Source organism: Symphalangus syndactylus, chromosome 2, assembly GCF_028878055.3.
Source record: "Symphalangus syndactylus isolate Jambi chromosome 2, NHGRI_mSymSyn1-v2.1_pri, whole genome shotgun sequence".
Classification (NCBI taxonomy): Eukaryota; Metazoa; Chordata; class Mammalia; order Primates; family Hylobatidae; genus Symphalangus; species Symphalangus syndactylus.
Genome location: NC_072424.2, coordinates 34,848,087 through 34,875,702, shown reverse-complemented (window position 1 = coordinate 34,875,702; position 27,616 = coordinate 34,848,087). Strand labels below are relative to the sequence as shown.

Sequence of the window (27,616 nt, the reverse complement as noted above, 5' to 3'; positions counted from 1 at the left end):
ATTGTGGTGATGGTTGCACACTGTAAAAGTATTAGTAATCAATGAATTAATTGTATACTTAAAACAAGTACATATTATAGCATGTAAATTATACCTCAGTAAAGCTGTCTGGGGGAAGCTCTGGCTCTGACCACTGAGCTAGGCTCCGGGCCGCGTGTCCTGGGTGAGGTTTTGCACATAGCCATCTGCGTGCCCTCTGGACTCATGACTCCCCACGTGCCAAATGGGCCATTCATGAGAGAGGGTGTGGGGGGCTGAGGGCTCAGTCTGTGGTTTGGGAGCGGGAAGGCTGGTTTTCTGAGTTCTTCTAGAACCAGCTTCCCTGTGTCTGTCCCATCAGAGGAGCCTGTACCAGTCAGGCAGCACCCCTCCTCAGAGGCCTGAACCCTCCTGGGACAGGAAGCCCCTCCTTGGAGCTCCTGAGGCTGGGGGAAGGGTCTCAAGAGGCTGCCCTGGGGGGCCTGGAACAGACTTGGCAGTCTCAGCAAACCTTGTACCTTTCAGGGATGTGGCCCGGCAGGAAACCTGGGTTCCCCTTAAAAGATCCCAAATGTGGCACATGCCCTCAACTCTACCTTCAGCCCCCGTGGTGACCATGGCAACCATGGCGTCCTGATGCAGTTATTCTGCCCTTCTGTCCGATGAAGGGTCCCATCCTGAAATTTGGAGCTAGTTGCCCCAGCCAAGGCTCAGGTGCTTCTCACTTCATCCTCAGCTCACCCCCGTGTGGGGTGTGGACTTGGAGCTGAAGGGCAAGGGCATGAGTTCAGCCTCTGACACTTCCTAGCTGAGAGGTAAGTCAACCAGTCTCAGCCTAAGGTCCCTCATCTGCAGAAAGGAGTATGGGCCTCCCGGGATTGTACGGATGCTCAAACAAGATAAACCATGCTCAAGGGTCCGGCACGGCTTTAGTACAGCATCAGCCAGATGCTGGGAGTGGTAGTATCCGATGTGGCCATGGGGTGGAGCCAGATACACATGTATCTCATGAACTGAGGGCTTCAAAGTGACCCAAGGTTACAGACGTGCCCAAACTCCAATCACCCTCAATTGAGATCCAACTTACAGAGCCTGTGAAGGGGAAGGAGTCACAAGGTCTCTGGATGCTTGTCCCTTTCATCTCGGACTATGTCTATGAATATCTCCCATTCCCACAGCCATCCAGCCCCTCTCTAGATCCTGACTGTTGCACGCTTGGACCACTGCAATAGCCAACTGGTTCTGCTAGGACCTCAGAATGTCAGAGTCAGGAGATAGCCCAGAGACCCCTAGGTTCTGCCCATTTACCTGATGCTGAAGTGTAGCAATTATTAATGACTGCCTCAGGCCTATCTCTTCTTGGCCTAGCCCTAGCCAGAAATTGCTTACTCCCAACGGAAGATGAAATTTCTTTCAATCCTTGAAACACAATCTCAGGGACTCCCTCTGGCCTGGATGCCCTTCTCTGCCACTCTCCTTGAGTAGTGAGCTCTTGCTTTAGTCTCAGCCTGAATGCCACCTCCTCAGGGAGGCCTTCCTGACCACCTGAGCAGGCTGGTTCGTTGCTGCGCAAGGCCCTGCACCTATTACAATCAGTTGTTCTTTTTCTGCCTTCCCCATTATCAGCAGCTGTTATAAGCCCTGTTTTATAGGCAAGGACATTGAGGTTTTGGGAGTTTAAATAATCCCCAGGCCACACGGCAGGTTGGGGAGGAGCAAGGGTTTGCCAGAGCCTATAATGGTGTGCTGCCTCCTATGGGAGCAAGCCAGGCCCATGCCATGCTATCCTCCCCCTTAGACCGCCAGGGCCCCGAGAGTGGGGACTGAGCTACTCCTGAAGTCCCAGGCCTCACATCGAGATGATCTTTATCTATCTCTATATATTTTTTTTTTGAGGGAGTCTTGCTCTGTGGCCCAGGCTGGAGTGCAGTAATGTGATCTCAGCTCACTGCAATCTCTGTCTCCCGGGTTCAAGCAATTCTCCTGCCACAGCCTCCCGAGTAGCTGGGATTACAGGCGCACACCACTATGCCCGGGTACTTTTTTGTATTTTTAGTAGAGACAGGGTTTCACCATGTTGGCCAGGCTGATCTCGAACTCCTGACCTTTTGATTCGCCTGCCTCGGCCTCCCAAAGTGCTGGGATTACAGGTGTGAGCCACCGCGCCCAGCCATCGAGATGATCTAGAAACGCTTGCATGAACACACGCCTCCCACGAGGATGCAACAGAGGAAGGCTGGTCTCAGTGGCCGAAGACCCAGGTTCTAGGTTCAGTTCTGCCTTAAACTCCCCATGGAGGGGTAACTACCCAGGGACTAGGAACATGGAGGGTAGTGATAATCACAGGGGAACCAAGACCCACCTTGAACACAACACAATAGCAAAGCAGGCCTCGGCGCTCTTCCAGGGCTTACCCCTTCCACCAGAGGCTCCAAAGGGCTCTGTAGGCCTTCCTTGGGGGTAAGAGAGTGGGCATGTGGGGGTCTTGAGGTTTCAGAGGACATAGAATGCACAAGCCCAAGAAATTAATGGGGGACCCAGTCTACCCCCACACATTCCTGCACCAGGATACCCTTCCCTGCCACCTTCCTCCCTACCCTGCAGAAAATCCTGTGCCAGGCCTGAAGACAGAGTCATCTTCTCTCCCTGGACATGGGCCTCCCAGGCGTGTGCTCTATGAGCTGGGCTGGACTGCGGGTGTTTGAATCTGCTTCCCTCCAGCTCGCCGACCCAGCATGACAGCCGAGCCTGCAGAAGTCCTTGTTCCCCACGGCCAATGCCCCGTTCAAGTGGGTTGGACACAGCTTCCTGTGGGCACTTTCTTGCCACCTGCCCACCCAGGTTGAAGGGGGCATGGCAGGGGATGGACAGGGTTTATTTATCTAACATTCTGTTCCCTCCCTCAGCCTCCCACAGCTCCAAGGTCCAGCCGGCCCTCCTGCCCATCAACATAAAGAGGCTATTTGTGCAGCAGCCAGTGTCAGGGGGCTGCAAGGACAGTGTGGCCCATGTCCCTGGCCAGATGGGTGGTGGCTGTGCTTTACAGAGCACACAGAGCCATCTTGATGATGGGTGTCAGAACGCAGCCAGGCATGTGTGGGTGGGCTTTCTACCCAAATCCTCCAGGAAAGACAGGGACATGGGATGCCCTGGAGTTTCCAACAGCTTGCGGGGTGGTGGGGGCAGCCTCACTCCACAGGCAGCACCAGCCCTGGCCAGGACTCCTAGAGTGGAGAGGGACACAGTGAGATGCTCTTCTCCCAGCTCTCACCTTCAGCTCAGCCAACCCAATTCCATTCCCCCAGCCTTTTCAGGGTGGCTGCTCTGTACCCAGGCCTGGGCTGATGGAGGAAAGGGAAGAAAAACAGAAAATCCCATTTCCTGAGCTTTCGTGATGGGTTAAGTACACTAGGGGCATTTTCTATGCGTTTGCTCCCTTGAACCTCACAACCATTTTGCCACGTGTACCACGGGGGCCTTGCACAGATGGGGAAACAGATTGGAAGAGGAGAAGTGAGCCATTCAAGCCTCACAAGCAGAGCTGGGTGTTCCCACAGTTGCCGCTGCAGTTAATTTAACTCAATTCACAATTTCAGCTTTGACCCTTGAGGTGATTAGCCTACGCCATCCCAGTTATTGAGCTGGCACTCAATAACTACCTGCAGAGTGAAGGAAGGCTGCTGTGGAGAGGCTCCAGTGCTCTGTCCACAACCTTCCATTTGCCTCCTAGGAAAAGGAAGGGAGTAGGAGGGTGTATGACTCAGTGCCCAGTTTGTGATCCACACACATCATCCCAATTCATTCTCCCCAGTGCCGGAGCAGTGACTCCGTGTGACTTACAGAGAATGGAAGGCCATGCAGTCAACCCACAGCAATGCTGCTGGTGAGCAGGGAAGCCTGGCCTCTAACTCAAGAGGCTGGCAGCCAGACATAAGCCGAGCAGTCGCCCTGCCTTCCCGAACAGGCCAGACCTGGCATTCGACTGGGATTGGGGATGTGGGGCTCCTGGAGTAGACGCCCCACATTCTCAGTGCTATTCTGGCTGCACTGCCACACACGCCACCTTGGCCCTCGTCTTCCTACTGGAACCCCGAGGCAGGGCTGGCAGAGTCCGTCTGTCCTCCTGGGCTCTGCTTCTCCCAGGCGAATGGCAGCAACAACTTCTGTCCCCATCACTGGACCCCCCACAATTTTACCATGCAGTCCAAGATGAAACAACCATCCCCAAAATATAAATGGGAGGGGAGGGTGACAAAGCCATGCAGAAGAGTGTGTTTTCTTGAGTCTGACCTCCTCCCACCCTAGGCCCCAAGCAGCATCTGCCTCTGCCCTGGCCCTCCTTCCCTGGCAGCCTCCCTCAGTGTCCTAAGCCAGCCCCTGCGCCACCTTAACCAGCCCGGCCCAGTTCCCAAACCTGTGCTCTGGCTGGGGCAGGCCTCCCGCAGGATGGCCTCCCCTTTGGCCTGCCCTGGGGTTCCCTGCAGGAGGCAGGGACACTGGGGGTGGACTCTGCCCCATGGGGAGTGTTGGGGGCCCCTGATGGGCAGGCTGAGACAGGGATGGTTCTGGCCTGGCCCCAGTCCATCCGCCTCTCACCCCAGGTCCCTCGGAACATTGGGGCATTGTTCTACTGTACAACAGAGGGTGGCTCTGTGGCCCTGGGCTGAAGAACAGAAACCAGTTTAGCAGGGCTCTCTGCTCCTCCCATGCAATGTCAAGAATTTAACCAGGATCCTGGCTGGCTTCAGCAGGAAGAAACAAGCCAAAGGGACAAGCCCAGGCTGAGAGCAGGAAGTGGGAGGTGACCGTCTACCCACTGTGTGGGCCCACTGTGTGTACCCAGGCCAGTGGGCTGGTAGGAGGCCCGAGAAGAAGAATACTAAGTGAATGACAAGAGTGGGGCAGATCAGCTCAGCCCTGGCCTCAGTTTTCCCCTCTGTGATATGGGTTCACCAAAGGCATGTGTGCCCACCCTGCCCACAGGCTTGGACCACCAGCAGTGGTCAAGGAGGCTGCAACCTCAGCCCTGAGGCTGCAAAGGCAGCCTTGCATCTCCAGAAGTGGAGAACGTGTGTGTGTATGTGGGGGGAGGTGATGTGGGGCCTGCTGCTGCCGTGCCCTCCCACCCGGGGCCATCGTGATGGGGACAGCAAACACAGGCCTTGGCAGTGCTGACACTGTGCCAGGTTTGTTTGGCGCTTTATGTGTGCTAAAGCATCATCCTCACAACTGCCTTTGGAGGCAGCAACGATTCCCACTCTACAGATAAAGGAAACTGAGGCACACAAGGGCCTTGCAACTTGCCTGAGGCAAGTGGCAGAGCTGGTCTCTGACCCCTGGCCTTCTGACTCCGGGGAGGTTGAGTATCCTCCCGGCTCTGCTCCCGAGGTGGGCAGTTCAATGTATAACTCTATTAAATGGCCCAGCTTTATTTTGGCACAGTTGGGCAATCACCCAATACTCATTAGGTGCCAGGTCCTGGGGGTCCAGAGATGTGGGTTCCTTGGTGGGGAGAGATTCATAAGCAGATCCCAAGGCTGCCAGGTTGCCAGCTTTAGGGAGGGCTTTCTGGAGGAGGGGCTCAAGCTGAGTCTGGAGACAGAGTAGGATGCAGTTCCAGAGCGAGTGGGGAGGAGGGGAGGGTGCTCCTGGTGGAGGGAACCATGGGGCAGGGCATGGAGGCTGGCGACAAGCTAAGAAAAGAATGAGGGCATGGCCACTGGGCCAGGAGGCTGCAGAGATGCAAAGGTGGATCCTGGGGCCCTCCGGCCAGATCTTTCTCCCACCAGAACTGCATCCTCCTGGGAATCTGCAGACAGAGTTCCTAGTGTTCGTTTCAAAGACTTTTAGATTCCTTATTTCCATTGGATGAGAATTTAAAGTGGAACACAAAGAGGCATTTCTGGGTCATGCAGTTGACCACGTGGTGAGTCCTGCCAGGCCAGTTTGGGCCTGCCTTTAGCTCCTGTTTGCCCTTGTTGACACCATATGGGAGGACTGCATCTGGGGGTGAGGGGCCTTGCCTGTGGAAGCAAGGGATTCTCAGGAGATCAGGCAGAGCAAAGCAAGGGGGAGCTGAGTCAGTAAAGTGGCCTCAGGACACTATGCCAGGAGGCAGGTCATGCTCACAGTGGGGTCATCTCAGCTGCTACAGAGGGTGTCTCTTGGTGTGGCTTCCATGTGTCTTTTTTTTTTTTTTTAAGATACAGGGTCTGACCCTGTTGCCCAGGCTGGAGTGTAGTGGCGCAATCATAGTTCACTGTAACTTCAAACTCTGGGCTTAAGTAATCCTCCTGCCTCAGCCTCCTGAGTAGCGGGGACCACAGGCGTGTGCCACCATGTCTGGCTCATTTTTTTTCTTTTTTCTCTTTTTTGTAGAGATGGGGGTCTCACTATGTTGCTCAGGCTGGTCTCAAACTCCTGGGCTCAAGCAATCCTCCCGCCTTGACCTCCCAAAGTGCTGGGATTACAGGCATAAGCCACTGCATGGGGCCAAGGGCATATCTTTATCTGCCTTCTTCAGGATTTGATGACCAAGGGTCTCCTCATCCCAAGCTGTCACATGGCTCCCCAGAAATTCACACAGGAGAGACCAAGAAACTACACCAAGCTTCTCTTGCCCACCCCTGCCCACTGACCCCTCATGACTGCAGGACAAAGGGCTGGGGGCTGGGGGAACTGGAGGGGCCTAACAGAACTGCACCCAGGCTCCAAGGCCTGCCTCCCCACTTGGCTGCATGGCCTGGGGAAGCCAGGTAACTGCTAGCAACTTTGCTTCCCCATCTGCTAAATGGGGATAATAACATCACCTTCGTGGGCAGCCTAATATTTAAATGAATATTTAAATAAGCATTATGTAGACTACAGAGGAGGTGACCAATACAATAAGGCAAACACTCCTCCTTTCCCTTTCTGCTCCCCTCCCTCCCCCCAGTCAGGACACACACACACACACACACACACACACACACACACACACACACACCCCTATTCAATTGCTGGCTTTCCAAGAACACACTGCTAGAGACCAAATGTTTGTGTCCCACCTAAATTCATATGTTAAATCCTAACGCCCAAAGTGATATAGTAGGAGCTGATTAGGCCATGGTCATTAGCCTCATGAATGAGATCAGTGCCTTATAAAAGAGAACCCAGAGAGCTTGTTTCCCTGTCCACCAGGGTAAAGATGACTATGAACCAGGAAGAAGGCCCTCACCAGATACTGAATCTGCTGGTGCCTTGGTTTAGGACTTCCCAGCGTCTTTCATAAGAACTGTGAGAAATTTATTTCTGTTGTTAATAAGCCACCCAGGCTATGGTATTCTGTTCCAGCAGCCTGAACAGACTAAGACACACACCATCCTCAAAGGAAAACATCAAAGGGGCTGAGCCGGTACCCACCTACTCTGGCTGGGGTGGAGGTGGGGAACGGGTGCTGCTGAGGAGGTTGGGAAGGCGTAGTGGGTGTGAGCTGAGTGATAGGTTGGGTCAGGGCTGCGGTTAGAACCGTATGTCTGGGGCCAGCCTGCCTGGCTTGGATCTTGGCCCTGCACCTGCCAGTTGGGTGACTTTAGGTGAGCTGCTTCATGTCCCTGAGCCTTCAGCACCTTGGTAAAATCATGTCACGGTCGTACTTACCATGTAAGACCATAGTGAGGACTGAATGACAACAATCATTCATCCAACAGAGACCCTCTGAGACCCTGTTCTGGGACAGGCACTGTTCTGGGTGCTGGGGATACAGCTGTGAACAGAACAAAGACAAGTTCGTACTCTCCTAGAGCCTGTGTTCTAGTGGGAGGGGCCAACAATAAACACAACAAGTGTCTTAGTCTGTTCAGGCTGTTACAACAAAGCACCTTACACTAACAAAGTACCTTACACTAGGTAATTTCTTTTTCTTTTCTTTTCTTTTTCTTTCTTTCTTTTTTTTTTTTTTTTTTTTTGAGATGGAGTGTTGCTCTGTCACCCAGCTGGAGTGCAGTGGCGCGATCTCGGCTCATTGCAACCTCTGCCTTCTGGGTTCAAGCGATTCTCCTGTCTTAGCCTCCTGAGTAGCTGGGATTACAGGCATGTGCCACCATGCCTGGCTGATTTTTGTATTTTTAGCAGAAATGGGGTTTTGCCATGTTGGCCAGGCTGATCTCAAAGTCCTGACCTCAGGTGATCCGCCTGCCTTGGCCTCCCAAAGTGCTGGGATTATAGGCGTAAGCCACTGCGCCCGGCCACACTAGGTAATTCATTAACAACAGAAATTTATTTGCTCACAGTTCTGGAGGCTGGGAAGTCCAAGATCAAGGCGTCAGCAGATTTGGTGTCTGGTGAAGGCTGATTCCCCACAGATGGCGCACTCTAGCTGTGTCCTCCCATGGCAGAAGGGGCAAATACTGTGTCCTCACATGATGGAAGGGGCAAGGGCCTTGCTGGAGCCTCTTTCATAAGGGCACAAATCCCATTAACCTTCTAGGGGGTGCCTCGTGAGGAGGCAAAACCACCATGGCTGTTCGGTGCCAGGCTCATCAAAAGTGTCCATGAAGAATATCCTTTCTGTGCAGGGCCAGTGGTCTGGAAGAGCAACTGCTAGCCAACCGGAGATGGGCCTGGCTCTCCGCCTGCAGAAGCCAGCGAGTGGCCTGGGATCAAAGCCGAGGCACTTGGGCCTGCTGCCCACCTCCCCCGCCGAGTCTGGGCTGTGACAGACCTTGTCTTCTCTGGAAGATGGAAAGGGAAGACGGTACCCCACCCCAGCCCCCATGAATTCTCAATGGACCCTGCAGCAGCACACTTGAAAGAAGCCAGGGGTTATCTACAAAATTCCAATTAAATCCACAGGCTTTGATAATTTGATAAGCCACTCCACAGTCGCCCCAGAGTCAAAATATGCTGTTACTCGATCCTGTGTTTATGTTCTAGGCTGGAGGAAAGGGAGGCACACAGTGGCCTGGAAAGGTCCAAGCAGCCGAAGCGGGAGGAGGTACAGGCACTAGGTTGACACATCGGCAGCCTGTCAGCCGAGGGTCACGGACAAGGTCTGGCTCTTTTGTGGCAGGCACACTCTGCAGGGGAACACAGGTCTCTCTTGGTGGGTCTTGGAGGCAGAGCAGAGACAGGGCCGGGCCAGGGGAGGGGAAGCCCCTCAGAACTGCCTGGCCACAGCTGAGCTCACTTTCTGAGCCTCAGACCTGTCTTGGGGCTGGAGGCATTCATGTTCCCAGTCCCATAACTTGCCAGACCAGTGGTGAACTGGCCCATGTGGCCAATACCACCTCAAGAAAGAGGCAGATAACCCCTGCTAGCCTGGTGACGGAGCGGCCAAATGCTTCACAGGCCCTCCCTGCAAAAGTCAGGCAAGGGTGGAGCGTGCACACGTTCCATTCTGTTCCCCAGCCTTCCACGAACACAGGTATGGAGCACTTCCTGTGCACCAGTAGCACCCGGCCGAGTTATTTAAGTAAACCCTCTTGACCAGCTCGTGAGTTCTGCATTATCTCATTTTAGGGAAACAGAAATGCAGAGACATTAAGTGGCAGGGCCTGGCCCCAGAGCCTGGCCCCACAAAGCCATGGCCTGCTGCCTCCCCAACAGCCAAGTGTCTCGCTGAGCCTGGTTTCCACTGTTCCTCAAGGGCCTCCTAGAGGTGGACAAAAAGCTAACTTAATGCCATGAATGAAGTGAGGCCGATGGATTCAGCTGACTGGCAAAGAGCAGGTTTGGAGGCATGGATTACAGGCGGGGTCAGCTGCTTTTGTGGCGATACACCTGCTGCCTCCACCATCAACGATCCTGATCCTTTTCCCCCGTGGTGGGGCACACAATCACAGGGAATCCCAACAGCCACTCACCTAGGGAGGAGCATCTCCTCTCTCCCCATGCAAGGACAGAAAATGAGAGGCTTGGAGAGAACATCACAGCTGGGCACGGGCAGGGTCAGGTGAGGACCCAGGGATACTGCTGCCAGGCTCAGGGCCTTCCCTTGCCCTGAGGCAAGGCAAGGATGAAGAAGGAAGAGGCAGGAGCTCAGAGAGGCAGGGACAGAAAGGAGACACTGAGGAGCTTCAGGACCACAGTCCCCAAACCAGCGAAGCAGGCGGGAGAAACAGACGAGTGTGGGCTTCTGCTTGCAACCTGGAAGTTCTGGGTTCAAATTCCCGCTCTAGCTGTGAGCTCCTGTTTTCTAATCTGTAATGCGGGGATAAGAATACACAAGCCCTGGCCGGGTGCGGTTGCTTATGCCTATAATCCCAGCACTTTAGGAGGCTGAGGCGGGTGGATCACTTGAACTCAGGAGTTCGAGACCAACCTCGCCAACATGGTGAAACCCCGTCTCTACTAAAAATACAAAAATTACCCAGGTGTGGTGGCATGTGCCTGTAATCCCAGCTACTAGGGAGGCTGAGGTAAGGGAATTGCTTGAACCTGGGAGGCAAAAGTTGCAGTGAACCGAGATCGCTCCACTGCACTCCAGCCTGGGTGACAGGGTGAGACTCTTGTCTCAAAAAAAAAAAAAAAAAAGAATATACAAGCCCTGGTGCAAACCTCTCCTACCTCTCATCATCTGAGTTTCATGGATAACCCTTGGAGGTAGCAAAAACAGGGCTTAATCACTATTCCCTTTTTACAGATGGTTCCCTATTTCTCGCTATTCTTTCTTCTGAAATTTTAAATTTTAAATTTTTATTTTTTGTAGAGACAAGGTCTCACTGTGTTGCCAGGACTGGTCTTGAACTCTTGGGCTCAACGATCCACCTGCCTTGGCCTCTCAAAGTGCTAGGATTACAGGTGTGAGCCACTATGCCTAGCTTTTTTTTTTTTTTTTTTTTTTCAATCAGCTGAATTTAAGATTCATCCCCGTTTCTCTCTAAATGTAGAAACTTCGGCCAGCACTGAGCCACTAGGGACCACAGGAAGGCTTGGGGAAGTTACGAGGGATCTGCCTGGACATTACACAGCTAGTAGCAGCAGAACTGGGATGTGAACTCAAGACCTTGCATCCTATACCCTGTGGCTTTCCACGGCTTCACACTGTGAACCAAGCTACTGATCAGCTCCTGATGGTTCACAGTGCTTGTTTCTTGCCTGAGGCAGCCATCAATGAAGATGGCCTTTGCTAGGCCAGGTGGGCCTCGGAGCTGCTTTTTCCTCCCTCAAAATGCCCAGGCCATTTCAGGCTATTAGTCTTTTAGCATGCGTGAAGAGAGAAGGGTCCCTTTAGGCAGGACTGCCATGTATGGGTGTGCAGGCCACATATTCTACAACCTCATGGGCACATTCACAGAAAGTGCAGTGTGAATGTCACCTCCAGAGCCATGCAATGCTCACCCTCATCTTCAGGCTTTCTCCTCCCCATCACCAGTTTCCCCCTGCCTCTCCCCATCTGGCCCAGAGAGTTCCTGTGTCCTACTCTCTCCTCTCCCTCTGTAGTAGGCACCATCTGCCTCTCTGTCACCCATCCAGTACTTTAAGCTTCCAGGGGATAGCTATGGAGTGAGGTGACTCATCAGCATCCCCTTCAGTCCTCTCCCCAACCCTCTCTCTTCCCCAACACCCCTCCCTGCCTTCTGCGCACCAGCTCCTGGGTGGGAACTGGATTTTTCTCTCCAATGAGAACCTATGCTGAGGACTGCAGGTGGGCAGAACGCTCTGAGCAAGAGAGCACGGCCATCTGGATGGAGTCGGGTCCTGTGTGTGGGAAACCAGCATGGCTGAGTGGGCCATCTTGACCACCAGCCCACAGCATCCCAATTTCAGAGAGAAAAAAGACCTACATGGTTCCCTGTTTTCTCTCCAAACATGGAAACATTAGCCAACACTGGGCCACTAGGAACCACACACTTAGGTTCAGGTTTTGGCCTGTCTCCTATCAAACCATCTGCATGACTTTGGGGGAAAAGCACCTGACGTCACTGAGCCAGGGTTTCCTCCTCTGTAAATGGGACTATTGAATATGGTAATGCCTATCATAAAATGCTATACCTAAAAGACACTGGGTAAATTCATTATGATTTTTTATGATGATTATAAAATCTGTTGTAGCAGCCCAGGACTGCTGTTATTTGGCAGGTGAGTTTTCAGCCTGGGCAGTGCACGCTGGGACCTCTGTAGCCATAACTGCGAAGAGCAAGGACTGTGCTAGCCCTGAGTGGTCTCAATGACATGACCATTATATTTTCTGTTATCTCATCTGCTGCTTGTAACAACCCTGTGAGCCAGAAAGAGTTTGTAGGAAAATCTGCTCCACAAATGCAGAGACACTCTCGCTTGCAGCCCTGGGGTAAAGGAAAATGAAGAGTGGCTCTGGCACTAGGAACCTGGGGAATAATGTCCCCCATTCCTTTGGACCACTGTTCTTTAGCCCGGCTAGCTCTCCTTCTGCTTGTGTTCCCACAGCCTCAGCCTCCCCGGGCTGGCCACTGCTTTAGCCCATGCCTCCCCAGCACACAGGAGAGGCCGGAGCTATTACTTACTCTTTTGGAGGGTTGACATCCTCAGGTCGAGCCTCAAAGAACCGGAAGACTTCATCACACTGTGAGATGTGGGGGGGCAGCCGGACAAGTGCCTGTGGAAGGACAGGAAGAAAGGGCATTAGGTGTGATGAACTTGGGAACAGGAGAAGCAAGACAGTGTCACCTTGCACCAACAGTGACAGACCATGGAAGACATGGTCAACCAGCCACCCATCTGTCCACCCAGAAAACTAATCAATGAATCAACCAATCAAATAACGAATCAAACAACCAACCTTCCTTCCTTCCCTCCCTCTTTCTATCCATTTCTCTCAACTAACTAGCCAGCCAACTAACTGACCAACTAACCAACCAGCCAATTAATCAACAAACCAACAAGACAGCAACAAAAAAAACCCTAACCAGTTATCCAATCAACCTACCCATCAACCACCCAGTCAACTAACCAACCATCCAACCAGCCAGTCAACCAACTAAACAACCGACTTAAAAAAAAAAAAGACCACTGAACCCTGGAACCCTGGGTCTTAAGGTCCTTAGGAGCTAATCATTCTGCAGGAACCCTGAGGGAATTTCCTTCTGCACACAGAATAAGTCCAAGATCCCTAACCCAACAGTCCAAGGTCACGTCCTCCCAGCCTTGTCTCCCACTAGCCACGCTCCAGCTGCACCAGGCATTCACACTCCCTAAACACTGACTACAAAATTAATTATTTCATGACAAGTTGATAATTGCTGCCAAGGACAACAAAGCGCTATGATGGAGTTTGATACAACCCAAGAAGATGTGGAAGATGGGGAGCCAGTGTTTCAGGAAGGACTCTTTAAAGCTAAGTTCTGAAGGATGGGTAAGAATTAACTGGTCAAGGTGGAGGTAGGGCGATCAAGCATGTTGGTCCAGGAGATGAATGAAGGCCAGTGTGGCCTGAGGGCCCAGAGAAAGGGAGAGGGGCCATAGGAGGTGGGCAGGGGCATGACTAGCAGGGCCTTGTTTTAGGCCAAGCTGAGGATGCCTGGAGAAACAATGTAAACTGAAGAGTGTGGAAAGGTTTCTTAGAACAGTGGGCAGGGGCATGGCTTGTGGAGTTTGCAGGGTTTGGACAAGCAGAGAGGAGGAGTGGGCGTTCTATGGGAAACAGTAGTCATGGCAAGTGTGTGGGCCAGCTGTGAGCTTGTCATCCAGGCACGGGGAGAGTCTGCAGCTGGAAAGTGAGGCACTAGGTCAGGAGGTAGTCAGAGTTAGGCCAGGCATGGTGGCTCACGCCGGTAATCCCAGCACTTTGGGAGGCCACGGTGGGCAGATCACTTGAGGTCAGGAGTTGGAGACCAGCCTGGCCAACATGGAGAAACCCCGTCTCTACTAAAAATACAAAAATTAGCTGGGTGTGGTGGAGGGCGCCTGTAATGCCAGCTACTCGGGAGGCTGAGGCAGGAGAATCGCTTGAACCCAGGAGGCAGAGGCTGCAGTGAGCCGAGATCGTGCCACTGAACCCCAGCCTGGGGGACAGAGCAAGACTCTGTCTCAAAATAAATAAATAAATAAATAAATAAAATAAATAAAACAAAATAAAATAAAAAGAAGGTAGTCAGAGTTCATGCTGCACACCAGCACGCGGGACCCTGACCTGGCCCAGTCCGACATGGAGGGGTTGGGGGTGTAGGGTGAGGCCAGGTGTAGCCCCGCTTTCTGGGCCCCTCAATTTAGTATGGGGGGAAATGCTGGGGCAAGGAAGGATCCCCTGGTCCAAACAGACAGGAGAGAACACTACCAAAGCAGGGCTGAGGGACGGGGACAGGGAGCCGAGGGCTAGAGCCAGGAGAAGCGAGGAAAACCCAGGACTGGAGGAGTCAACAAACACAGGGCTTGTGAGAAACTCCTGATGAGACCTGGTCTATAAGACAGGACCCTGTCCCATGCCCCTGCCTCCTGAAACCTCACGCACCACGACCAGCTTCAGATGCAAGGCCTGGATCCACTGGCTCCTGGGCCAAGTACAGTGAGTCTGTGAGTGTCGTTCCAGGAAATCCTCATGAGGGTCCTCATGAGGGCACAATTCCCATCCCCATACTACAGGTGAGGTGACGGAGGTGCAGGGAGACACGTGGCCTGCCCACAGGCACCCATGGAGGGTGGGAAAGACTCACTGGAAGGCAAGTTCCATGCAGGCAGGGATTTTAGTCTGTTTGGTTGATTTCTGTGTCCCCAGATCTTAGTAGAGTACCTGACAGGGCAGGCATTTGATTAATATTTGTTTAAAGAAATGAATGAATGAAAAATGGATAAGGTAGCGAAGGTTTCCATGTCTATAAGCCCAATATCCAGTAGCTATGGGACATGATGGTGGGGCAAAAAACCCACATATAATCTTAGGTTGCATCTATAGAATTATAATATTGAGTAAGAGGAAAGTGATGGTTTAGTTATTCTCTGAGCTGGTTAGATAACAATTCAGGTGTGCCATCTAGCACCAGGCATCCTATCGAGATGGGCCCTTCTTGATGCCAAACCCACACCCAGGCAAGATGAGATAAGAGCAGACCATGGCAGATAAGAGAGCATGATATAACTCCCAGTCATTCCTTTCAGGGGTCATGGCTCTCCAAGGGTCTCTAACATAACACATCTCCATCAACAGGCAAGAAACAGAAAAGGAAAATTAACATTAAATGAGCAGCTATGTGTCAGGCCCTGCCCTTGGCCCCTTGAATCCTCCAATCATCCACCAAACAGTGAGGGCTTTGCAGTGTGTGCTGCATATGGGGCTGTACCTGGTTTTACAGGGATGAGAGAGAGCAAATCTAATGATATGTCACCCCATTTTGTCCTGGAGGTAGACATCATTGCCTCCACGTACGATGGGGACACTGAGGCTGCTGGGGGTGAAGCAATAAGTGAGGAAAGGGGCAGAATCCAGCCCCAAGCTGTGAAGGTCAGATGGGTGGAGCATGCCTCCAGTGTTCAAGTTCTCATTTAACGCACACTGTCTATGCTGTGTTCTCCTTGGGAAGGGTAGAAGGAAAAGGAAATGAAAAACTGAGGAAAGAGAGACAGACAGGGAGTAAGAGGGAGGGAGAGAAAGTCAGGGAGGACAGGGGGTCCCAGGAGGGAGCGCCAGTGGGGTTGGGATGGGCAGAAGGCAGGAGGAAACCATTACCAGGGATCCCGGATCTGTGCAGTCATTGCCGGGTGACCACCCTGAAAGGGAGAGAGAGGGACGCAGGGCAGGAGAGGGCGGGTTTCAGTGGCCCACAGCGCTGGTGCCCTCCCAGCTCAGTGTGCTGCCACACACCCTAAGCGCAGACCCTGGCCAGCCATGGCTCACCCAGCCCTGGCAGGGAACAGAGGGGCTCTTCATGCCGACAGAGACCCACATTCCGGAGGCAGGGGACGCGTGGGCCACGAGGGCCTCAGACAAAGAGGCCTTTTGGTGGAACAACCGTGGCATCTTTATTTAACAGGGAGCCCTGAGGGGAGCCGCGTGGAGGGCTCGTCCTGATTTCAGGCTGACAAGAGGCTCTCAGCCCAGCGCAGCTTCCATCAGAGCTGCTGCCAAAGCTCAGCTCTGGCCAAAATCATTTGGCAGGAGAGGGTGGTGCTGAGCAGTGAGTCCCCGCAGCCTGGGCTGGTGATGATGGCCAGGGCCAGGGCACCCCCAAGCCCAGCCGTTCTGAGAAGAGCAGGGTAGGGGGCCAGATAATGGGCATATCAGGGTCAGCAACCCCAGCTTAGGTCTAAAATTCTGCCATGAGACATTCATGATGTATGCCATGTGGTGGTAAAGTCAGGGCTTCAGAGCCTCAGGACCTCAGGACTGCAGGCAGATGTGGCTTTGGGTCCTGGCTCTGCCATTTATGGGCTCTGTGGGGCTGGATGCATTACCTGCCCTCTCTGAGCTCTGGGATGCGACATGGCACCTACCTAGCTGTTAGGAAGTTAAGTGAGATGAACACGAGAAGCCTAGCACAGTAGCTGGTGAAGAGTACACTCAGTAACTGTGAGCCGTGATAACATTAGTGTCATTGCTGCCATTGTCATTCTTTAGGAGAAAGCAGTGATGCACACTCGAAAGAGCACCGGAATGGGAGACAGGAGTCAATTCTAGTTCCAGTTCTGCAGTTATATACTTGCTGTGTGACCTTAGGCAACTCACTTCACCTCTCTGGTTGTCATTTCTTCCAAGATAAAATGGAATCCTGAAGTATGTCTCACAGAAGAACTCCCTGATGAGGTGAAATGAGCTCTGTGAGCACATGTGAAATCTGCCTTGAGGGTCCCCCCATCTTGGCCTTGGGGATCATCATGTTTGTTACCATCACAAAGCCTCTGAGAAGTCGTGCAGGAAAGAAACCTGTAGAGCTTTGTACAAGCCAGCATTTACTACTACTAACAACATCCTGTGGGACTGTGTCATTTAATCAGCACATCAACTCTAAGAGGACAGTATGACTATGATTTCAGTTTTACAGAAGAAGAAACTAAAGCACGGAGAGGTTACATAATTCCCTGAGGCCTCACAGCTAGTAGGTAGCAAAGCTTTTTTTTTTTTTTTTTTTTTTGAGACCAAGTCTCACTCTGTCACCCAGGCTAGAGTACAATGGCGTGATCTCAGCTCACTGCAACCTCCGCCTCCCGGATGCAAGCGATTCTCCTGTCTCAGCCTCCCGAGTAGGTGGGATTTACAGGCATGTGCCACCAGGCCAGGCTAATTTTTTGTATTTTTAGTAGAGATGGTGTTTCACCAAGTTGGCCAGGCTGGTCTTGAACTCCTGACCTAAAGTGGTCCACCTGCCTTGGCCTCCCAAAGTGCTGGGATTACAGGCACGAGCCACGGCATCCAGCCGTAAGTAGAAAAATTTTGAATCAGGCTGAGTCCAGAGCCTGTGCCCTGATCCACTCCCTCCTGCCTCTAGCTTTACCCACAGGTATTTGACTGTGGTGCTGATTTTCCAAACAATTCCTAGTGACACCCTGTGGAACACAGCTGAGGCAAATCCGGGTTCGAGACATTTTGAAGTTTCTTCCAGCTGTAACTGTTAACAGCTCTAACTAAACAGCACCATCACCAGTGAATTCATTTGTCTGATCTATCAATCAATCTGATTGAGACTTTTTAATAGAGCTCAGGTGAGCTCAGAGGGTTCTGAAGGCCTCAGGTTGGAGAAGGGCTGAAATGAGCATGACTTTCTAGCCCTCAGGTTCTGGGGCAAGTGGCAGGAAGCATTGCCCTGAGGAGCTGCTGGAACTATGCAGGTCCCTGGAGAATGTCAGCTGAGCTGGCCTCAGTCCCCCTCCAACCCTGCCATTCTGTAAACCAGGGGTCAGTGAGCTGGCTGAGAGCAGATCTGCAGAAATGGCACGCAGGAAGTGGCTGGGGTAGTGGGTACCTGGGTCAGGGGGGACTGGTAATGAGGTGCTGAAGAGCCATTCAGGTTTTGTCATCAGCTAGCCCTGCCAGTTTCCCCATTTCCAGTCCTAAACTGTCCTGCAGTCTCCAGCTCCTGCCCCTCAAGACCATTTTCTGGGGGCCATGACATGAGCCACCACTTAGAACCAAGTGTCATCATGGCCAATGGTGCAGGTGTATACAAGGGAGAGGGTGGCTGCATTGTGTCTCTGAGACCTCCACTCAGATACGGTGGGCACAAGTCTGGTCTTTGCACATGCAAGTGGCACAGGAGGGGGCCCCGGCAGACTGTGCTCAGGCCCTCTGCCTTAAAACGGTCATCCTCCACAGAGCCCACCACTCTGGGTAATGCCTGCGTCAGGACAAAGAGCAAAGCTCTGCATTTGGCAAAACACTACGGGTGCCCACTGTTTACACAGGATCAATTGCTTCTCTCTTTTCAGCAGCATCAGTTTCTTTTCTCGTTTTTTTTTTTTTCTCCTTCCTGCACACTGATTTTTTTTTTTTTTTTAATTTTTTTAAAGCATCAGTTTCTAATCCCTGGAAATCTTATGGGTAAAAGCCCGGCCGCTCTGGGCAGAGTTGGAGGTGTGGCACAAGGGGGCTGGCATCCTGCTCCTCTGGCCTCCCACCTGTGTCCTTCCAGCCCCACCTCTGGGGCTGCCTCTAACCTGCCCGGACTGTTCTTCCTAGGTCACCATCTGGAAAGCTGGGGTCTCACTGAACTTCTGAAATCAGAGTATTCAAAACACATGGGTTTTCTTTTTGAAGGATCTGAGCAGCGACTCCCCTTGAAATGTAAATGGTGTCTAGTTCTTGGTAGCAGTTTAAGCCATTTCACAAGGGATCTTAGTACATCAGGGCCTGGGGGATATGTCACTCTCTGAGGAAGTTTTGTCTACTTGTGATCTTTCCATCTTGTCATCAGGCATTGGCTGGACACCCCCTTAGGGCTGGGCTTCCTATTTATTAGTGAAGACACAGAGATGACAAATGTGGCCCTCAAGGAGCTCATAATCTGGGAGAAGACAGACACACAGAAGTTACCCTCCTGCAGAGGAGAAATGCGCAGAGTGGGGGTGGGCGCAGTCCTCTGGGGGCAGAATGGCAGGAGTGATCAGCTTTTCCTGGGGAGTCATGAGGCTTAGGGAAGGGCCCACTGAGGAAACTGAATGTGCACCCAGACAGGGGACCAGCACAGACTCAGGGGCAGAGGCCTGGCTAGCTGGGGATGGCCTTGTGTCTGCTGGACTAGACTGCAGGATATTGGAAGAGAGAGGTAGGAGCTGAGGCCCCAGCAGCACTTGGAACCAGCCCACAGAGGGCCCGGCTGAGGTACTCAGCTGTTCTCCGGGTCAGCGGGACTCCTCTGAAGGAGTCCTGTTTTTTTTTTTTTTTTTTTTGAAACAGGGTCTCACTGTGTTGCCCAGGCTGGAGTGCAGTGGTGCAATCATGGCTCACTGCAGCCTCTCTGCCTCCCAGGCTCAAGTGACCCTCCCACCTCAGCCTCACCAATAGCTGGGACTACAGGCATGCACTACTACGCCCGGCTACGTTTTGTATTTTTTGTAGAGATGGGGTTTCACCATGTTGCCCAGGGTGGTCTTGAACCCCTGGGCTCAAGCAATATGCCCAGCTTGGCCTCCCAAAGTGCTGGGATTACAGACATGAGCCACTGTGCCCGGCCCTCTGAAAGTCTTTAAGGAGAAAAGGGACATGATCTGCTTTATCTCAACCTAGAAACTCCTTCTCCTGGGTCTGTCAGGGAGATGGTGAGATTCTACTATCTGGGTTCCCCCAGAGAACCAGGCCACTCAGGAGGCCCCTCATGAACAGATCAGCCTTGGCCTCTGCCTAAGACTCCCAATTGGCAAGGCCTCTCCTGGGCCAGGTCTGCTTTCAGAACAAGGACCACAAGAACAACGTTACTCTCCCCAAGGGGAGAGCCAATGATTGGCTGTGGTGGAAAATCCCACAGTGGAAGGGAGAATACCTGGGACTAGGAACCACTGCCATGCAATAGCCTCAGTTTTCAAGTCTGGGAAGTGGGAATAAAAATGAATGAGTCTGGGAGGTGCAGAGGGGAGGGTCAGGGGATCCTTACCCTTCAGCGCTGACCTCTTGTTGGGCTCAGACTTCCTGCCCCTAAGTCTGACCGCACCCAATCCCTCTTCCCTCCTACAAAGAAAGCCATTGATCCCTGCAATCAAATGTGTCATAAATAGATGAATAATAGAAACAAGCTCAGCTATTTGGGCAGCAAAAAAATTCTAGTCGTACCAACCAGGAAGTGGAGACTTGTATAAATGTCATTAACACGTCAAAGGGTGAGTTGATCATTCTCAAACACTCTCACACTCCTCTCTGAACCCCTCCCTAGGACATTTATTTTATCCCCTGGACAAACACTGCAAACATGTACTTCACCCCCAGGAACGGGGTAAATAGAGTCACTTAAAAAATTGTGAGTCCAAGCCTCTATGGTATAGCTTACTCTTGTTAGTCTGATGAAAGTCTTCAACTTGTTGAGGTCCCAGACCATTAAATATTAACTGCATTACCATGTTGCCCTTTAAATTAATTTATGAAGTTAAAGAAATGCCTTTGGAACCCCTCTTCATAGACTCCTGACCCTCAAGTGCCACATAAAACGATCACTCAGTCGGCATGTGGTAAATTTTCCGTGATTCCCATCCAATCTGCTGCTTATATGTTAAAAATTAACAATGAGATTGGGCTGTGAAACCGCCATTAGGTGGTGGGACTGGCTGGCCAGCAAGGGCAGGGAGCCCGAAGTCTGGGGAGGTCCACCGCACGGTCAGACTTTCCACGTCTGAGTCCTTGCAGGGAGCCGGCTGCTCGGGTGTGCAGAGACAGCTGCGCAATTTTGGGTGCATCTAAATTCCCATCAAACCCCAGACTCTGAGCCCACATTGTCTAGCAGGTCCAAGGAAGATGACCAGCCAAGCAGGTGGGCTATGCAGGGCACTGTAAGTAGAGACTCCAGAGGCTCTAGGCAGTATGTAGACAAGGGCAGGTAGAGACAGGGGAAGGGCTGGCCGTGGAGCGGACTGCACACGGCACTGTGCTGGCTGGGGTCGGCGGTGATACTGAGTGGTCTGTCTGGAGGCAAGCTGTGAAATGCAAAGCTAGGTGGCAGTGGCCGTGGACTTGTCCCTAAAGACCACTTCAAGGTCAGTGGGTTTCTCAGACAATCAGACCACAGATCCCAGCTTCTTAGTTCAGCAGAATTAAAGGTCACTCTGTACTGCCCCACCCCCGCCATTCTCAGAGTAAATCACCGCCTGTGAGATAGATGGCTGTCTGCTTGCTGGGCCCATGGCCCCATTCCTTGTCTGGCTCTGGGCAGTTTCCATCTGTGCTAATCAGGTTAGGAGGCCCCTCCTCTTGCAGACCCCACTTCCATGGCTCCCCCAGCTACCTGTGGCACACTGGAGCTCCAGAGCCCCTCTGAATCAGGAGTCCTGTTCAAAGCCTGATCCTAGGAGATAAGATGCTATCACTTCCTCCTCCGGATGACCCAGCAGACAGCATTTCCACGGAGCCCAACTGCAGATGCCTTGGGCTGGCTAATCTGAGCTATAAATCCCAGCTGGAAAAGCCTTACTCCCGCCCTATGCCCCCTCCTGCATTAGCTTTGCCCATTTATTTAACTTCTTCAGAAACGAAAAAAGAGAAATAAAAGCTCAGGCTACAGCCATCAATTTAACCAGAAACAGTGAATGCCCATTAAAGAGAAAAATGAATATTGGTCTAAAGAAGAGAAGTTACTAGCTTAAGGGAATCCAGCACTGGGGCATCCTTTTAAAATAAGGCAGAACATGTGACCCAAGTATAATGTTCACAGTCACGAAATTCAAACTTCAGTTTAATGAAGACTACATTGTCTTTTCTTCCTATAGGCTTGGGAATGCCAGTTAATAAATTTAGCAAGTTGGTTCTTAAACATTTTTTATTTATTTTATTTTTTTAGGGACAGGATCGTTCCCTGTTACCCAGGCTAGAGTGCTGTGGCGTGATCATAGCTCACTGTAGCCTTGACCTCCTGACTCAATCAGTCCTCTCACCTCAACTACAGGTGTGTGCTACCACGCCTGGCTAATTTTAAACTTTTTTTTGGAGAGATGAGGTCTCGTTATGTTGCCCAGGCTGGTCTCGAACTCCTGGCCTCAAGTGCTCCTCCTGCAACAGCTCTGTATGAGGACACTGTGATATACATTCTCCCTACTCAGCTCCCATGTGAGATAGTGTTTTTATATTCATTTTACAGATGAGGAAACTAGGGCTCAAAGAGGCAAAGCAGCTTGCCCAAGGTCACGTAGCTAGTAAGTAGGCACCGGGATTCAACTCCAGCTCTTCTCCTTCTGATACTCTAATACCAGCACTTGTGAAATTTTATGCCTCATTTGCCACATTATAACACATTATACCACATCTTCTCAAGATTTCTGAGTCAGGAACCACAGTGGGTTTCATTTAACTACGAAATTCCAGCTCTATTAAAGCCAATGGTGCCCAGTAGAAACATTAAATTATTTTGTGTTTGCTTTATTTGCTTGTTTTTATTTTTTATTTGCTTTTTAACTTTTTATTTGCTTTTAATAAAGCCTTTTCACCAGCCTGGGCAACAGAACGAGACCCTGTCTCAAAAACATGTTAAAAACATGGCTGGGTGCAGTGGCTCACGCCTGTAATCCCAGCACTTTGGGAGGCCAAGGCAGGCAGATCACTTGAGGCCAGGAGTTTGAGACCAGCCTGGCCAACATGGCAAAAACACATCTCTACTAAAAATACAAAAATTAGCCAGGCATGGTGGCACGCTCCTATAATCCCAGTTACTCGGCAGGCTGAGGCACGAGAATTGCTTGAACTCAGGAGGTGGAGGTTACAGTGAGCCGAGATGGTGCCACTGCACTCCAGCCTGGGCCACAGAGCAAGACTTTGTCTCATCAAAATAAATAAATAAAATTAAAAAAAAATAAAGTTTATTCATTTGCTTGTTTATTTAATACAAATTGTTTGCCCTTTGTAAAAATAATAACAAAAGCATCTGCTGAATGCTTCCTCTGAGCCAGACGCTGTGCTGTTGCCTTACAATGTGCTAGCTCATTCCATCCTCATGACCACCGTGTGGAGGCACCCTGTGTGTTCTCCTCCCCATTGGACGGATGTGGAAATAGAGGCTCAGGGAAGTTCAGTAACTTGCCCAAGTTCATGAAATTAGTCAGGGCTTCCAACCCGGGAAGTCTGGTCCTCCAGAGGCCATGTGCCGAGGAAACTGAGGGCCGCTCATCCCCTGGTAGCCACTCATGCTCTCTGCAGGAGCGCTGGGCTCTAATCAAAGACAGACAGGTGGGCTCTGGCTCATGACACTGCTGTCCTTCTCCTGCCTGCTCTTTGGCACTGGCTGTGTTAATGTGCATGTGCGTGTGTGTTTGTGTGAACACCTGCATCTGTAAAGATGTGTATATGAACATTTGTAGTTACCCAGATTTAGGTGAATAAACAAATGCTGATGCTATTGAACTGATCCCAACAACATCCCAACAGGAGTTCAAAGAAATAGTTCTTCTATGTCCAGCAAAATTTCACATAGAGAAGCAAGCAGCCCTTCAGAAGGAGGCTCTTTGACTTAGCTCCCGAGCTCAGTTCACATCCCAGAGGAAGTGACTTAAAACAGTGTTTTGTAAACATGGCTATATCCTGACAGGCACAGAAGCTTAGCTGTGAACCCGAGGTCCTTGGGTCCCAGAGGGTGGCCCAGCTACGGGGTGATCCCATACCCACCCCTCTGGCCAGGAAACACCAGGCCTCGGGATGGTTCTGTACAGCAACCTTTCTTCACAGATGGACACTCAGGCAAATGGGCCCCTCCCCTCCCTGAGGCCCTCCCCGAGCCCCTTCCCCAGCCCCAGACACACTCTCACCCGGCAGTATTCATCGATAGGCTTCAGTCTCTTCACAGCTACATCCCGGATGTGGCTTCTGCGGAAGAGGATCTTGCCTGGAAGAGAGATGCTCATGAGTGGGGGATTCTGGCTAAAACTGCCACAGAGACCTTCTCATTCCCCTCTCCCTTGGCTTCTCAGCATCTTAGTCCAGCACTACCTGCCACCACCCCTGTCCACGGTCAAGGAAACAAGAGAGAAACAGTCACCTTTCCTGGAGGGCAGGAGGCACCCTAGGCTGAGAGCCCAGGACCTCTCTGGTGGTTGAGGAACCCTGGAGGCTGCCATCTTGGGATTCAATGAGCGACTTGACCAGGCCACCTCGCCTGGATCTAATGGCAGGATCAATGAATGCCCGGAGTGGGTGCGGCTCTCAAGTGACCTTGCAAATCAACACAAAGTAGAGCCCAGCCCACATGCTACGCTTTGTTTTCAGGCCAATCCCTCCTTGAGAAATCGGCATTCGTTCTTGCCAGCTGGGCAGGAATTCCTATTCTTAGTTTAGGTGGGTGGCTCCTTCCAGGGCGGGCACAGGGCAATACCAAGGGAAGCATGGCTGTCCCAGCCTGACTCTTCCCTGGCCTCGCTGCACATACAGCCTCCAGCCATATGGGCTGCTGCCAGCTGGGCTGGGACACCCCTCTACAGGTATGGGCAAGGCTTACAGGAAATGCCAGCCCCTCAGACCTTCCCAGCTGGCTCTCCCAAGCTGGCCACATTCAATCATAATGAATGCATCAATACATAAGTCCTTTTTAGTCTGAGAAATTTAGAATCTGAACTCCTTGCCTTGACGTTCAAGGTCTTACACAACTGACTTCTCTGCTAGGTGGCTGTCAATGTCTAGGGCCAAAGCCCCCTTTTCAGAAGGCCTTCCTTGATTGGCTGAGCTGGGAGTAATGTCCCTCTTTCCAGAACATCCACAACTCGCTGTCCATTCCTAGGCTACCTGCCACATTCTGCTGTGAGTTATAGCACTTGTGACTCATTTCGGGGCCCATGAGCTTGGCACATGATGAAGAGCTCACCTGTAGCTGTAACGGGCATCTGTTGCCTCAGTCTACCTAATTTCCCTCTGGAAAAGGCATCTTCCACTCCCAGTCCTTGTGGTGTCAGTAAGTCTAGCCACACCCCCTAGCAACAAAGGTAGCCACAGGATGCAGCCTAGTCAGCCAGAGTCACAGTGATTGGCTCAGTGATGGGGAGGGACCCAATCGGGGCCAATGAGAGTCAGCCCTGAGACTGCTTTTTCCCGCAGTTGCTAAGCTGGCAGGATGAAAGCCTGGCACCTCTAGTGGCCTGAGAAGCAAATGGAATGAGAGAAAGGAAGAGTGGCTGGCACAAGACAGGTGCTTGGTAAAAGCTTCTTGAGTGATTGAAAAGCCAAGTAGAGAGAGGGAGAGACAGAACTCTTTGACATCATTTCAGCAGCTGGATGTCGGTAGCTGTTTCTAAACCAGGGTCCACCTGGTACTTTTCAGTTACATAAAACAATACCATTTTCTTTTTCATTTAAATGAGTTGAAGATGGTTTTCCATAACTTGAATTAAAGGAGACCCAATTTAGATCATTTCCATTGCATGTGAGCAGACATGTAGACTGCACATGAATCCACACCAGCTGCTTCTGGTCCGAGTGAAGTACTCAGAGAAGCCATCGCCTTGATTTAGATTATTCCCCCAGACGCAGCCCCAGAAACAGGGATTTGACTTGTTTTGGAGGCGATCCCAGGAAATATCATTAGGAGAGTGGGACAGTAAGGGCAGGGAGGGGACGGAAGTGTTATCAGGCCAGTTAGTCATGGTGGGCAACTAGAGCTCAATTCTGCTGGGGGGCTCCAGGAGATGGCAGAGAATGTACCTGACATGTGGAGGCTGGGGATGTACCCACCAACTCCCTGTTTGTCACTGAGGGCTGCCTCCGCAGGCGTTAACTCCAGCACGTCTGGCTGAGTGTGTGCCCATGGCTAGACAAAGCCCTGAGGTAGAGGGCCCCAGTGGCTCCGGTGAGCAGCCTTTGGTAGGCAGAAGTGAACAGACAGGGGACCCAGGGGCCATGAAAACCACAGCTGCAGCCACCCCTGACTTCCCTGTCACCACAAGCATTGGTCGCCAGCCCTGCTGAAGTCAGACAGTGGAACGTGTGACTGCGTCCTATTGCATGTGACCTGCTTCCCGTGGATATCTCTCATCTCTCCATGATGGCTCTGCAGCTCACCCCTCCTGTCTGCCCCCACACTCCATGGAGCACTAGGCTTTGCATTTAGCAGATGCTCAATAAGTGCTTGCTGGGTCATTCTTGTTCCTCTCCTGGACTCTTGCTCAAGCTCTCCTTCGTCGTCTTTTCTCTGAAGCCAGAGAGCCGGGCCATCTCCCTGTCAGATGGACAACGCTGTGCAGACAGACGACATCACCAAGATGAAGCCGCTCTGCCCTGCATTCCTCTCAAAAGGAGATAAAACGTGATTTATCCAGACACTGGCGACGCCGCTGTTCCTTGGGGGAAGATGTCACAGATTCGGTATTCCTTGCCTCTTTGCCTCCTACCCTTTTTTGGTTGCCTGTCGCTTGATTGCTCGCATGCCATAGGCTACGTGTGTGAGGCCAGGGGAGGCTGTGTAAAAATAAAAACATGAGGAGACCTGAGCTCAGGACTGCCAAGAAGATGGGTGGTCCTGGGGCTGGAATCCTGGGCCTTTTTAATGAAGGCAGCTGAGGGATGCCCAGACCCAGTGACACCAGCAGTCCAGCCGTATGAGCAGGACCCTGAAGGACCGTCTGAGATACAGAGGAAACCCAGGGGGACCACAGGAGGGTGGGGGAGGGCCCACAAACCTGCATGGAGCAGGGCCTCAGCCTCCAAAAATGCACTCCCGCCCTTTCTCATCCTGTTGGGGGACAAAAAAGAAAGCAGGGAGATGGGAAGATAAATGGGGTCCCTCTCCCAGCCCCCAATCTCAAGGTTAGCCAAAGCTCTGGCTGAGGCTTAGATCATTCCTGTCCTAGTTGCAGACAGAACTCTTTTTTTTTTTGAGACAGAGTTTCGCTTTTGTTGTCCAGGCTGGAGTGCAATGGCATGATCTCGGCTCACTGCAACCTCTGCCTCCCGGGTTCAAGCAATTCTCCTACTTCAGCCTCCCGAGTAGCTGGGCTTACAGGCATGCGCCACCACGCCCGGCTGATTTTGTATTTTTAGTAGAGATGGGGTTTCTCCATGTTGGTCAGGCTGGTCACGAACTCCTGACCTCAGATGATCCGCCCGCCTTGGCCTCCCAAAGTGCTGGGAAGAACTCATTTTAAAAACTAGTTAAGGAGCACTGAGGCCTCCACAGGTGTAGGAGATCCAGAGAAGGGAGGGATAGGTTGGGGTGGGGAGGTAGGTGAGAGGGTGCTCCTGACTCCTCCCCATGCTGGCCCCAAGCACAGGACCCCGCCCTGCCCTCCAGCCTGTACTCTGAGTGAGGCCACCAGGCCACTGTGCCTGGGGCTGCCCAGTCCTCCCCACCAGGCTCCTGGATCTGCTGCTCACTTGCAAGGTCAGAGGAGAATTTCTGCACAAGCCAATTCCCAGCTGAGTTTTTGGAAGCGCAACGGGGCTTCCCTCTTTCCCGCTGAAATCCTGACAGGAGCAACGTTTTCTTTTCCCAGGGCTTTGGCACAATTGGCCAGTGGGGGAGAGAGGGAGGAAGAGAGGGAGGGAGGGCCTGGAAGGGATTCTCCGGTCTTGACTTCTCTGTTAGGAATCCAAACCACACTCTGAAAGCCAAACCGGTGACCATATAAAAAGGGGGAGAGAAAA

General features: G+C 51.9%; 1 protein-coding gene across 3 annotated transcripts in view; it reads right to left on the bottom strand.

Moving 5' to 3' along the window:
• SH3PXD2A (SH3 and PX domains 2A) overlaps positions 1-27,616 on the bottom strand; it is a 258,622-nt gene that overhangs the window by 115,288 nt on the left and 115,718 nt on the right. For all 3 annotated transcript variants that reach the window (XM_055250078.2, XM_055250094.2, XM_055250086.2), the window contains exons 4-5: positions 23,797-23,873; positions 12,444-12,535 (exon numbers count right to left, since the gene is read on the bottom strand). In XM_055250078.2, the coding sequence (XP_055106053.2) occupies positions 12,444-12,535; positions 23,797-23,873 (169 nt within the window). The remainder of the gene's footprint in view (positions 1-12,443; positions 12,536-23,796; positions 23,874-27,616) is intronic.